The sequence below is a fragment of the Chinchilla lanigera genome, unplaced genomic scaffold (assembly GCF_000276665.1).
Source record: "Chinchilla lanigera isolate Chin_1 unplaced genomic scaffold, ChiLan1.0 scaffold00200, whole genome shotgun sequence".
NCBI classification, from domain to species: domain Eukaryota; kingdom Metazoa; phylum Chordata; class Mammalia; order Rodentia; family Chinchillidae; genus Chinchilla; species Chinchilla lanigera.
Window position 1 is genome coordinate 143,164 of NW_004955601.1, and position 14,364 is coordinate 157,527.

At 37.1% G+C, this 14,364-nt stretch overlaps 1 protein-coding gene across 1 annotated transcript in view; it reads left to right on the forward strand.

Moving 5' to 3' along the window:
• Positions 1-14,364, forward strand: part of Sytl5 (synaptotagmin-like 5) — a 133,552-nt gene that overhangs the window by 66,517 nt on the left and 52,671 nt on the right. Inside the window, exons 5-6 of the mRNA XM_005414815.2 lie at positions 1,058-1,166; positions 4,211-4,345. Coding sequence (XP_005414872.1) covers positions 1,058-1,166; positions 4,211-4,345 — 244 coding nt within the window. The remainder of the gene's footprint in view (positions 1-1,057; positions 1,167-4,210; positions 4,346-14,364) is intronic.

Genomic DNA, 14,364 nt, shown 5'->3' on the forward strand with positions numbered 1-14,364 from the left:
TCATAGTGATTTTCCATATATCTGACACACTGAAATTTTGAAAAACACCATTTATCTTCATCACAGTTATTTTTCTGACTGCACTTCTAGTATTTTACTAAACGTTTAAGAAAATATAAAAAAGATTAATTCAATGACTCATATTGTGAAAAAAATATGGACTTTCAATAACTTTCTTTTTTTACCAATTTCTTTTAAATAGTCCTTTTTCTAATCTTTGATTCTCAAGATATTGTGCACTCCACCCCATTCACAAATGGGAGCATTTGGAAATTCAAAGAATCGTTTCTTGTCACAATGACTAGAGTAAGCTAAAGCATTTAGTGGACAGGAGCCAGAGATGCTCAATGACCTGAAATGCATATAGTACAGTTTTACTCAAGGCAGAAGTACATTGGCATCAAATGCAAATAACACTCACAATGAGAATGCTTTTCAGTACATTTAAAGTATAATTTATTTGGTTAAATGTTGAGTGAAATTTGTGTTTGGGAGCATATTTCTCATGCATAGTGTAGTAAAGGTAGAACAAGCATCTTTTAAACTACTGCTAGGCTATCTCATCTTTCACAGATAGGAGACTAGTGCCTTTGCTTTTAAGTCTAGCAGGAATGCCCATGACGCTATGGTCTGTGCCCTCACACAAAACTCAGCGCCTTTCAGTATGTGGATTGACTCTGAAGTCACCAGGTATATATATGTAGATGCTCACCCTCTTGGGAAGACTGGCTTATGTGCTCAGAAGTCAAAGTATCATTTCTCTAATCTCATAGAAGGAATTAGTCCCTAGAGATTTGGAGCTCTCATGAATCCAGGCTCCCTTATTCTAAAAATGTCTATAAAGGGATAACGTGTTCATTCCTCCATCTCACTCTTTCTTAGAATGCTTATCTCAGCAAATCTCCCACGGAGAACCCCTGATTTTACTCCTCTGGAACAGTCAACAAATTAGAAATAACTGTGCTATGCTAATTTATAAAAGTGAATGCAGACTAGAAATTTGCTTTCATTTCTGGCCATTGTGTATATAAATTTGTATTCTGATTGTTTTAATGAGGATCTGAAGAAGTACGAAGCCAAGAGCAAACCCGCCAGTATGGAGAAAAATCAGACACTTCGCCTTCTGTTGGGCAGAAGGCCAGCCACGATGGTCCCAAGAGAAAAGGGTAAGCCTCAGCCTCTCCAGGGAAGTTTTAATCTTTATCCCAGACACCTGCGAAATAAATCCTCTTTAGTTTTTCAAGTCCAGTGTCACTTCAGGGACCCAAAGGAAGTCAGAAACTCAATGGAAGAAACACTTTATCATTCTCCTCAGGAAGTGCAGTTTTAATTACTTTCAACCTTATATAAATAAAGGTCTCTGTTGACATGTGCTTGGAAGAGATTTTCTTTCATTTGACAAATCTGCTCTTGCACCAAATGGTTCCCTTTACTTCTAGATAGAATGATGTGTGTCAAAGTCAGTGTTGTCTATGACTGCTTTTGTTGTAGAAGGTCAGTTTCCCTCCCCTCCAACCTGAATGCTGATATATGAAATCCCCAAATCAAAGATACATTACTTGTCCTTGAAATACGATATCCTATGTTTAAAATTAACAATTCTTCAAGGAAAAATATATTTGGTCACCTCAGCCTAATTCAGGAAGTAAATATATGTGTAAAGTATTAAAAATAGTGATGGGCAATACTCGATGTGGCAAGATGCAAGAGATTACTGAGGAACTGGGGACAGATGGGCTCCATTACAGGAAAAGAATTGCCCTTCAAATGCAGACTACAAAAACCAAAAGGCAAAGTACTGCTTCACAGGCAGCCCTGCACTTTATCTTTATGTCTGAGGCAGCTTCTTGGCCAGTTTTGTGGTCAGTGCATAAGAACTCTAATATGTGCCAAGTTACATGATCTTTTCCACATACCTTTGCTTCATCATCTCAACAGAAGCCAACATGAAATGCTGACAGTGTCTGAGCGCTTATCTGGCTCAAAAAGTCTGATTTTTTTTTTTTTTTACTGTCCTGAACTATGGCCATGAAATTTAAATGTCACCTCACTCAAACACTCATGGCTAAACACATCTTCATTAAATTAACAGAGATAAATAGGAAAGATGATCTAGAGTCTTCCAAGTATCCCATCATGAACCTTGATCTCTCTTATCACATTGAATTGAATTATCTCTCTTCAGGATTCCCACAGTGCCTTGTGCCTGTGTATCACTCCTCACGTTGCACTCTATCACCCTCCACATACTTAACTGTCAGCTCTGTGAGTGCTAGACTAGTGGCTTCTTTGCTTTTCTGTTGTCACTAACAGTGACCGTCTCCTCAAAAACAATCAGTGACTCTGAAAAATATAAGAAACTCACAGTTTACAAGTGCCACTAGGAGCTATATTTTTCAGACCCCAATGTAGGCATCACAGAGTATGTCACTGAGCTAAATGGGGTTTGGAGCCAGGAAACAGTGAGTAACTCACAAACACAATGAATTATACAAATCCTGAAATGTTCAAACTGTCATCACATGAGCCTGATCTTGCTGGAACTCAAAACTGGCATCTCTGGCTCTCAGTCTTAATGAGTATAATATTCAGCTGGGGAGAAAATGTTCACACCTAAAAAGTTAATAAATGTAAAGGAATTGTGAGAAAATATAAGATGGCAATATGAGCTACAGAAAGCCTTTCTATACAAGGCAGGGTGTTAATATATCACTAGAGATGCCATACAGCAATAAGTAAGTATCAAATGTATGGCTAGAAAATAAATGCTTGGGAGAGTACCAGCGCTATCAAGAAAGACATCAAAATTTTAAAGTAGTACTAGATGAGGAGCTTTACAGATGGATGGGGTTCAGGGTATTGGAAGGGAAGAAAAATGAATCCTGACAGAGCAGGCACCTTAAGCAGATGCGCAGAGGTGGAGATCTCCACAAGGTGGTTCTCAGAACAGTAGAGACTGACATTATAGTAAGTGCTATTCTCACCAAAAACATGTAATGTTCCAGTAGATTGAAGTTTCTGACACTTTGATAATTACACACTTCAAGGTTCTTTGAAGGGAGACAATTTAGCAGGTTCTATTATGATTCTGCCAGTACCTTTGTAATCCATTTTCCCCTAGAAAACCATTGAATATAAAGCAAATGAACTGATCTCTCCCAATGCCATCCCCCAAAATATAGCTTTGGTTTTCTTTAAACAAATAATTTTTACTAGCAAATGCTTGCTAGTAATGATTACATTCATTGTGGGGAATTGGTACATGAACATAACACATCTCAATTATTTTTCCCCTTCCACTCCCACCCTTTCATGATAGTGTATTTGAAAACAGCTATGTTTGGGGTACTTGGTATCCTGGATCCCTAATTGAATCTCAGTTCCTGAAAAGCTGCATTTTTACACTTCAGACAATTTAGTGAAATATGAATGCAATGAAATTTTATCGAATCTGAGACACTCCATTGTTTAGATTTCATTAGCATAAGGAAAATATCATGGAAGATATAAAGATGGTTTCCACCATGTGAATTTATTCACTCATTCAATTAGAGTTGGTTGGATTCTAGTATGTGTGAGGCATCATTCTAGGCTCAAGGGATGTGACAAGGAATGAAAAAGGCAGTCACTGCTCTCATGGAGTGGCAGCCTAACAAGTTGTTACCTCAGTTTGTCCTGGAAGAATATCTCCTCTGTGGTAGAGCACGTGGTAGAGCAAGGTGAGTACAAGCTCCTCTTGTACCAAGGTGAGTACAACCTCCTTGTAGCATCCTTGCAAACAGGCCCAACCCAGACAATACTGTCTTTTCATATAGCAGTGGTAAGTCCTCAAAGTAGGTGCTTTTCTGCTTAGCAGGAATAAAGGCTAGACTTATCATCAAGTGGGATGGTCCTGGGATAATGTCATAACCTCCTCCCCTGACATTTTGCTACTGAGGCATTGGCAGCTTCTCAGAACCCTTGGGCCCCAGGTCTCCTTTATTAAAGAGTTGCTTACTATTGAAAGTACTAGGAACTGTAATGTGTGTGTGTGTCTCTGTGTGTGTGCGTGTATGTAGTCCTGTGGACCAAATCCAAGGCCCTGTGTATGTTAAGTACGTGCTCTACCACAGAGCTATACCCCAAAACAAAAATTATATTCTTGAAATGATATTTTAAAATGCTTTCTTAGTTATCTTACTTTTAAATGCACGTATATATGTAATTTCAGATTTCTTCTTAGTAAGTTCAGATCAGCAACCAGAGGAGAAATTATAACTACAAAACCTGAAAGTGGGCGGAGCTACAGCTTGGATTTAGACAGTCAGAATTTTCGGAGTTTAAAGTCAACTGCTGGTTCAGAAAGGTAAGAGACATAAAGATTGGGCAATGTGACAGGTTGAGGATTAACTTGATAGATTCCCTTCCAAACAGGGCTCTTAGGCATCTGTCAAGTATTGCCACTTGGACAACTCTTGACACATAAGATGAGAAGTCAGGATACTTTTTATTACAAATGGAAATCACCTACCTTTCCTCTGGAGTTACAGCCATTAGAATCATCTGAGTCATCTGTAGAGGTGAGATTGTAGGAACCCAAGGTTGTAGTTCAAATGGAGATATAGAGGTCAAATACATACTTTTCATTGATCTCTTGATCTTTTGGTTTAAGCTTCTGAAAAGAAACATCTAAGGGTCATATCCATTACTTAGAGCTTTTAAAAACTATAAATAATTTTATCATTTGAATTGCCTCAGAGAATATTCCATAAATTTCACTTCCTTCTAGTTCCACCACTTCTGATTCTAAGTGAAAGAGTAAGAATCTCCTGTGCATAAAGCTATCCCTTGTCAGGAAAAGTAAAGAGAAATTGAAAGGATAGCCAAGAGCATAGTCACTTCTAATCAGGTCCAGTTTCTCTCTATCCTGTTAGAGCATGACTCAAGGCTTATTTTCATGATTAGTGTATCATCAAGGATAAGAAAAGGATCTAACCTCATGTTTCGTTGATTTGTTCAAATGTTAACTCCCTTTTTTGCCATGGCTTCAGTAATTTTACTAAGCCAGCCAGAAAGACTGACAGATTTTATTTTCTTCTTTGGTGGATTCTTCAAGGGAATTGTAAGAAACAGTCTTGTAACTATGGAAGTGTCCCCCATGGTGACCTCTCTTTCACTTTGCATTGTACCATTCCCATAAGAAAGTGCTACTTGCTGTAAAACTGTACAGAAAAAGAAGGAAACAAAAGAATCATCTATCATTCAGTATCAAAGGCTCAGCACAGTAGTCACTATTTTCCAAATTTTTAATAATGCAGATATATTCCCTTTATGATAAAAAAAAATAGTAAACCATGGTTACCTTTGTCCTTGAAAGAGTTTTGTTGGGCCTCTTTTATGGCAGATCCATACTAAACTACAGAACTTTCTATAAATATCTCACGTTTACTTTTGATTATTAGACTCCTGATTCTCAGACAGTAGCAATCAAAATTATTTAGAGAAGATATGAAACTAAGTGACTGTTTCTCTTTTTGCTCAGCCTCCCACAGACTGTTTTGTTGAGCCATCTTGGTTTGCACTTCAAGCTACCACTTAAGAGAAACAATATCTAAAAAGAGGAAATATAGTGTCTTTTGTTAGAAAATCAAAAAGTTTCAGGCCCATCAAACAAAATTAAATCACATCACTTTAAATTATTTGTCTTAAAGATATTCAACAAGAATAAGGGGCATGCCTCCCAGTATCACAGTACTTGATACTATTATTCTAGAGTCTATTTGTGTTTAATCCTTGTGCTTTATCTGCTATGAAGTATAAACAACCATAAATTTGTAAAGCCATATGGACATGTTTCACCATACAATGGTGTACTGACTCAGAAGTTTCTCATTCTTATTATAAACTAGAAAGTGTTCCCTAAGTAGACTTTATATTTTAAATTGTAAGTACTTGAAATAGTCTACAGATAAGCAGAATAAAATAAGGTTGTTCTGGCTTTAATATGCCAAGAACAGTGTTTTATTATTCCATTTAGCACGGAATAAAGATGCTCAGGAGATCAGTAAAGCAAATGTCCTTTTCCTGGAACATGTGTTTATCACTATGATGACTCATTAATGGACTGCCAGTGTGATCCCTTCCATTATCCCAAAATAATTCCTTAGAAAGTTGGGGCAGGGAGTGTCCCATCTTTCCTTAACTCACATCATTTAAAGAGATATTGACAAGATCGGGCGCATTCAGGGCGGTATGGCCGTAGACTTAAAGAGATTTTGAGATTTCAGTCTTGTTGATATGTTACCTGACCTAGCTTAGCAGTTATCCTCCTCTGTTTTCTACAATGCATATTTCTTCATGGTTCATTGGTCTTTCCCTAGAGCAGCTGGGATTAGGCACTCATTTTTAAAACTGACATCATATCAAAGTGGAAAAGATGTTTTATCAGTAGTCTCATTCACTTTATTTCTTTTCAGTAGTTTCAAAGCAGGAAAAAAATATGAATGGGTTAGGAGAGGCCTTATAAACACTCAGAAGGGCATGATGAATGGCCATTCGTTGGTTGCTAGGAACTGGACCTGCAAGGCAAAAGAGAGTTTTCTTAAGGGTGTACATGTAAACTGTTGTTAATAAACAGAATGCTTTTCAAGGCAGTGACTCCAGATCCCTTCTGGTTTTTATGCTATGGTTTGTGAGATCTCTATTTTACGTCATGTTATTCCAGAAACAGATCTTCAGACAAGGATGTCTAAACAAGTTAGTTATTAATCAGATAATTTCAAGAGGAACTAATAAGGGAGTTGGAGAGGCAAAACATAGAAGGGGAATAAGCTAAGTAATAGTGCTATCTCAGGTGGGGTCTGACCCTAGGACATCAGCTTGATCCCACAGTGAACACTGGTGCATGAATTGTGTTCTTGCGCTTTGTCCATTTGGAGGACCCAGATCATTACACTCCAAAACTAGTCAGCTGACTATGGATGTCCTCAGGTAAGGTTTCCAAACTTAAATAAAGATATAGGATTCCCAAATAAATTTATATTTGAGATAAATAACTTTTAAAATATAAGTATATGCCATGCAACATTTGGGGCATCCTAGTTCTTAGATATTATTGATTATCTGAAATTTAAATTTAACCAAGAGTACTGTATTTCACCTGACAATTCTAGCATGTGGGTAAGAAGAGACAAACACCAAGGCACTTCTAGGACTCCAGCTGTAGTATGAAGGACCAAGCTATGAAGGTGACATGTGCAACTCACTAACAGAAAAGTCCTTGGAGGGTAGGCTTCCATGCAAAGATACTAAAGGGATCTGAGAGGATCTAATGGGATACCAACAATGTCCCTTAAAAAGCAAAGGAAATGTGGAACTTTGAACTTAAATTTGTTCCATTCAGGGTAAAAAACAGGTAAAATGTGATACTGTTTCTAGGCAGCATTTCTATCATGTGACTGAAGAAGATGACGAACATATTACCAAGGGATCTTGTCCATTCTCTTTTTTTTGTTTCTCTTTTTGTTTTTGTGTTTTTGTTTTTCTTCAGGTATCGAACTCACGACGTTGCACTTGCCAGGCAGGCACTGTACCACTGAGCTAAATCCCCAGCCCCTTATCCATTTTCATACTCATTAAGTTCTCATTCTTCCCTCTTCCTATCACCCCACAAAAACACACACACTAGATTTATACAGTTACTCTTATTTGCTCTCCAGGAATTCTGGGACTGATTTTTGCATTTTCTGGGATGCTTCTCAAGCTGCCTTGCTTGGCAGAGATCCAAAGCAGAGATTGTACCATTCAAGTTCATCTTCATTCCAAGCACTGCCCTTCTGTCTGTCATTCTCTCCTGAAAATATCATGGGAATATGTCCTGGAAATATTTTAGTACTTTCATGATGAAAAACAACCATTCTTTCTTGATATATTATTTTAGGAAAGTGAGTTTATTAAACCCATTCCATCATTAAATGAAACCCCTGGGTTTTTTATCAGAAGTAAATATTTTTGTCCTGAATGTAATTTTTATAGTCATCTTTGTGGTTGAGATGCCAGTTAGCATCCTCTCAGTGGTCATGTGAACATAGCAAGGTGGGAGTGTCCTAGGTCAGAGTCAAGGCCACATCCATAAACTAAACAGTGATGTGTTTTATGTACTAAATAAAACACCATGATTTTCTTAGCAAATTCCTTTCTCCTAGGCTTTAAAAATATTTCAAATGTATATGCAATATATCTCTGAAATTATGTAGATTTTATTTCATAATACCAGCTGTGATGGTTTTGTGACAGAAAAAGTCTAACAGTTATGAGAATTACCCTCTGAAGGAAAATTATTTTTACCTCTTTCCTATGCCTTTGTTTCACTTCTCTGTGCTGCCAATTACTTTTTTTCTATTTTAACCTCTTTTGAGTGAATACAGCCCTCTTTAGTGGAAGCAAGGGCTGGGCAATTAAAGCCACAAACTATCAAAAATGCTAACAGCATAAAGCAATTCACAAAACCATGGTAGCCCAAGAAAGGACAATCTTCTGGCCATAAGTTGTTACATCCTTGATTTCTGTTCACTTTACTTACAAGTGACTTTGCTACTCATAATTTTAATAACGTCAGGAATTGTTACAGTTTAGATCTCAAATGTTCCCCCAAAAGTCTCACATGTTCAGAGGTGAAACTTCTGAAGGATGACTGCAATGCAGGGCACTAAATGCATCAGTAGATTAGTCTGCAGAATGTGATGTAAGGAGGTAGGGCCTGGTTGATGATTGATCACTGAGGCTGTGACCTAGAAGAGGGTCACTTGTCGATGGCTCCTCCCTTCTCTCTCTGCTTCTGGGATACCAGGAGGTGAGCAACTTCACTCTGCCAGTCTGTTCTGTCTTGGAGGCAGGTGACCATGCATGGCCTGAAACATCTGAAACTGTGGGCCAGAATAAACTCATTTAACTTGTGGTATTGGGTACACTGTGCCAGCAATGAGAATGTGACTAATACAGAAAACTGGTATGAGAAATGGAATTGTTGTTGTGATTGTGTCTGATCACGTGATTTAGAAGCCTTTGGAACTGATTTGTAGGAGTTTGGAAAGGTTTGAAGATACTGGCTAGAGAATCCCGAGAATGCTGTAAGCCAAGCTTGATGGATGGTTCTCATTGCAACTCAGAAGATCAAGGTGCTAACAAGAATAGATATAGTAAAGGCTGAGCTAACGAGACCTTAGATGGGAATGAGAACCTTATTGAAAACTGGACTAGAGGCCATGTGTGCTACACTCTGGCAAAAAGATTTTTCTACATTTTAGCCATATCCTGAGACTTTACCTGAGACTGAGATTAAGGATGGTAGATAATTGATCAAGTGGAGGAAATTTTAAGACAGCATAATATTCATGCTGTGGCATGGGTAATGCTGACTGATTTTAAGTAGATCTCCAGTCAGAATCAAAAGAGTAAAAGAACAGCTGAATGATTTGGACAGTTTTCAGTTTCACCAGAAAAAAATACCTGTAAAATTAGCCCAAGAGCAAGCATGTTTGGTAAAAACTTATTAGAATTACAAAGAAGGCAAATGCTTTGCATCAAAAAAAATAGGAAAGATGATTCTAAGATACCTCATAAATTGTCTAGACCCTATCTATCACAAGCTAAGGGATATGAAATGGTAACTACCTTTAAGACTTTACTTTGAGAAGACAGCCCAAGACCATCCTACACCTCCATGGCTGCACAGGGAAGTTTTCTCCTGAGTTTAGTCATCTAGACCCTCATAAGCCTCTGCAGCCATGGTTCAAGGGGACCAGGCTACTGTTTGAGCTGGCAGTAGAACTTGGTGTTATCTATGTGGTACTAGTTTTTCTTGCAAAATGCAAGAGTTATAGCATCACATAGGCTTCCACACATATTTCATAAGAAGCTCTGGAAGGCCAGGCAAAAGTATATATCATACTCACGGTCACTGCCAGGAGCCCTGGACAGGGCAATATGTGAGTCATAGGAGTGGAACCAAAGGTATGGAGCCAAAAGTATGGTGGAGACTCCATGAATTTGGAGATGCCAGGAATGTGAAATATCTGTGGGGAAAACTAATATTAGCAGAATCAGCCAAAAAGAGAGACTCTAGAACTATTAAAACGTTCAGAACTCTTAAAGTTGAGTGTGTTTTGTATAATGAGTTGAACATGAGGCTTTTGAGGCTCAGGGGTGACATGATGTGGATATAAAAGTCCCTACCAAAAAATTTTCAAGGGCTCAGGGGTGGGGCATTTGAAAGGTGATTGGATCACAGAAGGGCTCTACTCACCAATGTATTAGTTCACTGATGAGTTCAGAACTGAATGTGCTGTCAGATGGTAGGCCCTGTTTGGAAGTTAGTCACTAGACCCATAACCTGGAGGGGTATATTCTTGTTCCCAGCTCATCCTTTCTCTCTCTGATGTTTGGATGCCATGCTTGAGCAGCTTTCCTTTACCATGCCCCTCTGCCATGTTATTTCTGCCTTGGAGCCAGTCAACTGTAGACTGAATTCACTGGAAACTCTGAGCCAATATACCTCTCCTCCTTTAAATTGCAAGTGTCAGGGATTTTGTACCAGTAACTGGACTAAAACAGGACATATGGCGATTTAAGAGACCCTTGACACTATACTAAAACTACCACTGGATTCTTTTTTTAAAAATTGTTTACTAGTACACTTTAGATATATTTAGACATATTTATCATAGGGAATTTGTACCTGTATATGATTTATCTTGATTCCTCTTTTTTCCCAATCTCCCCTCCCTTCAATCCCTCTTTCCTTCTTAATTTACAAAGCTTTGTTTCCATTTTATTCTTCTTTTATCATTTTTTTCTTTTCCCTTCCTTCTTTTTCCCCTTCCTTCTCCCTAGTTCCTCTTTCCTTTTGAACAATTTCTTCCTATTTCACAATATCTATCTTACATTTTGGTCCTTATTTGCTCTTTCAGTTTCTCACACCAAGGAGACAATGGATACTTACACTTGTGTCTCATTTATTTCACTTAAGAGCTTTGTCTCAAATCATTTACCCAGAAATGTCTCAAGTTTATCCTTCTTTATGACTGAGTAGTACTCCATTACATAAAAAACCATACTGTTTTTATCCATTCTTCAGTTGGTGGGCATTTGGTTTGTTTCCAAGATTTAGCTATTACAAACTGTACTGCTATTAATGTGAATATGCATATCTCACTATGGTATGATGTTTTTAATTCTTGGGAGATTCCAGAAGGGAAGTACCTGGACCAAATGAGACCTCTAATCCTAGAGTTTTGAGGGAGCTCCACGCTGACTTCCAAGGTGGTTGGACAGTCTCCAATCCCACCAACAGTGGAGAATGGTTTCTTTTTCCACACAGCCCCTCCAGCATTTGTTATTGGTTGATTTCTTGATGATAGCCATTCTTACTGTGGTGAGATGGCATCTCAGCATTGTTTTAATTTGTATTTCTCAAATGAACAGTGATATTGAATATATTTCATATATTTATTTGCTATTTGTATTTCTTCATCTGAGAATTTTGTGTTCATCTCAGGTGTCCATTTTGGGTTTGGGTCATGGAATTTGGGGTCTCTGATTTTTTTAACACTTTATATGTTATAGATATAAGTGCTTTGTCTGAGAGATAGCTAGTTAAAAGTTTTCAATTCTGTGGGTTATGTTTTCACTCTGTGGATGATTTCTTTTGATGCACAAAAGCTTTTTAACACTATGAGATCTCTGTTATTGATTCATTGATGTGTTTCCTATGCAATCAGAGCTTTGTTCATGAAATCTTTACCTACATCTATGTCAAGAGTTCTGCCAATTCTCTCTTCTGGTAGATTAGTATTTCTGTTTTAATATTTACATGTTTGATCCATTTTGATTTTAGTTTAGTGCGTTGTGATAGACATTAGTTTCATAAAGAAAGTAAAAGATGAACACATTGAAAATTACAGTACTCTGAAAAACGCAATTGAAGAGAATATCAGAAAATGGAAGGATATCCCTTACTCATGGGTAGGAAGAACTAACATAGTAAAAATGGCTATACTCCCCAAATTGCTATACAGATGTAATACAACCCCAAACAAAATATTATTAGCATACTTCACAGAACTAGAGAAAGCATTCCTATAGTTGATTTATAACCAGAAGAGACCCAGAATGGCAAAAACAATGCTCAACAACAAAGGCAAGGCTGGGGAAATCACAATCCCTCATTTGAAAGTTATACTACAAAGGTACTATGATAAAAACAGGATGGTACTGGTAAAAAAAATAGACATGAGGATCAGTGGAACAGATTAAAAGATGTAGAAACAACATCAAACACACTCAACCACCTTATATTGGCAAAGGGGCCAAACACCTTCACTACAAGAAAGATAGCTTCTTTAATAAACGGTGCTGGAAAAGCTGGCTTTCCACATGGATTCTTCAATTGTATCATTCCTGGGTTCAAATGATTTCAAGCTGGAGCTGCCTTCTTGCTATTTTTTGTTTCTTTCATTATTTCTCCTGAATTCACTGCCTTAACATACTCTGTTTCTATAAGGAAAACGTAGCATATTTCTTTTCTTCAATATAATAAAGATTTCTTTTACTTATTGCTCCCTAATATGTATTATGTGAGATGTTACATTCTCTGAGTCACTAAGATACAATAGATGGCCTTTCTTCTCCCAATAATTGAGGGATAGAAATATATGACTTACATATGTATCTTATTTATACAAATAATTTTAATATACAGTATTGCTCAAACTATTATCCTACTACTGTAGGTCAAATGACGAATTTGAAATCTCATAAGCAATAATACTGTTCAAACTTTTAATGAATTTCCAAATTAGGATAGCAGGGGGGATAACTAGACAAACAATTTCAAGCCTTTATGATATTTTCATGAAAAGTTGTTCTCTGAGACATCAAAGACAGATATTACCCTTCTACAGAACTCAGGCAAGCAGGTGTTAAGGAATGAGAAAGACCTGACCAGATGAAGAAAAGTAGGAAAAGCACTATATGCTGAGGAAATAAAAGGTACAAAGAAAAAGACGCATAAAACAACCTGTGTCTATTAACAAATGAATAGTTCAGAACCATAAAATATAAAAATTGAAGTGTGCCATATAAGAGATGAGATAGAGAAGTAAGCTGGACTAGAAAATGGACTGCTTTGTATACCTTAATAACTTTCTTCAATAAACAACATAATATCCTAGATAGAACAAGAGTTTAACAAATCTGAACAGAGTGATGCAGTACTTATTCCATTTATTTACCTCACGCTAAGTTCTGGTAAACCTTTGCTTTCTTTATTGTCCATAAGAGAAGGCAGTTGGCATTCTTTTTTCTGACTTCTGATTGACTCTAGATTTTTCATAGCTGTTGACTTCTGTCTTCAAATTGGGTTCTGTCTGTATATAGAAATAAAACATTTGATCAAGATTTTACTGTGATGCTAAAAAATACCAGACTTGGAGAACTACCTATTTTTCATTCTTCTCCATATGCAGCCAGTGTCCTTCTTTCCTAGCTACTTTCTCCTCCATTGTAAAGGGAGTCTTCTGCAAGGAAACAGATCTACTAAAGAGACAGTAAACATTTAAGAAGCTACCCAAAAATGATCTTTTGTTTTATTATATCAAATTATAAAGGCTCTTTATATAATTAATACTGATTCATTGAAGATAATTTCATTAAGGACATCAACATTACATGACCTCTGTGCTCTCTCCAAAACTGAAAAGGAAAGACGTGTGTAATCAATCTATAAAAGGCCAGCAGCATGAGGAAATTGGAGGTAGAGAACCTTCCTGAAAAGTGTAACATTTTCCTTGTGTCTCTGCTTTCCTAAATCTATATTTAAGAATTAATGGTTAAGAATTCCTATATTTAAGAATTCACAGTTCACCTATGCCTAAATATCTCTGTCTCTGTCTCTCTGTTTCTGCCTCTGTCTCTGTCTCTGTCTCTGTCTCTCTCCCTGTCTCTCATACACACACACACATGTACGCACACATACAGACACCCACACACACACTCAAAACACCTGAAATTCATTCATCTGGAATATGTCAACTCCTCCAAAGAGTCTTATTGTCTCAACTCCGCAACTTTGCTTTTGGAGCTGGAAAGCAGTATAGACAACAGATAAATGAATGAGCATTCCTAAATTTCAATAAAATTCATTCATGGGGACTGAAATTTGAATTTCATAAAATCTTCATTTTTCACAAAATATTTCAACCATTTCAAAATGTGAAAAACATTCCTAGTTTACTGGCCATACAAAAATATTTTATTGGCTCAGTTCAGTTCACCAGTCATAGTTTACTGACCTGTAGTGCAGCACATTCACTAACACAGAAAGTCCCT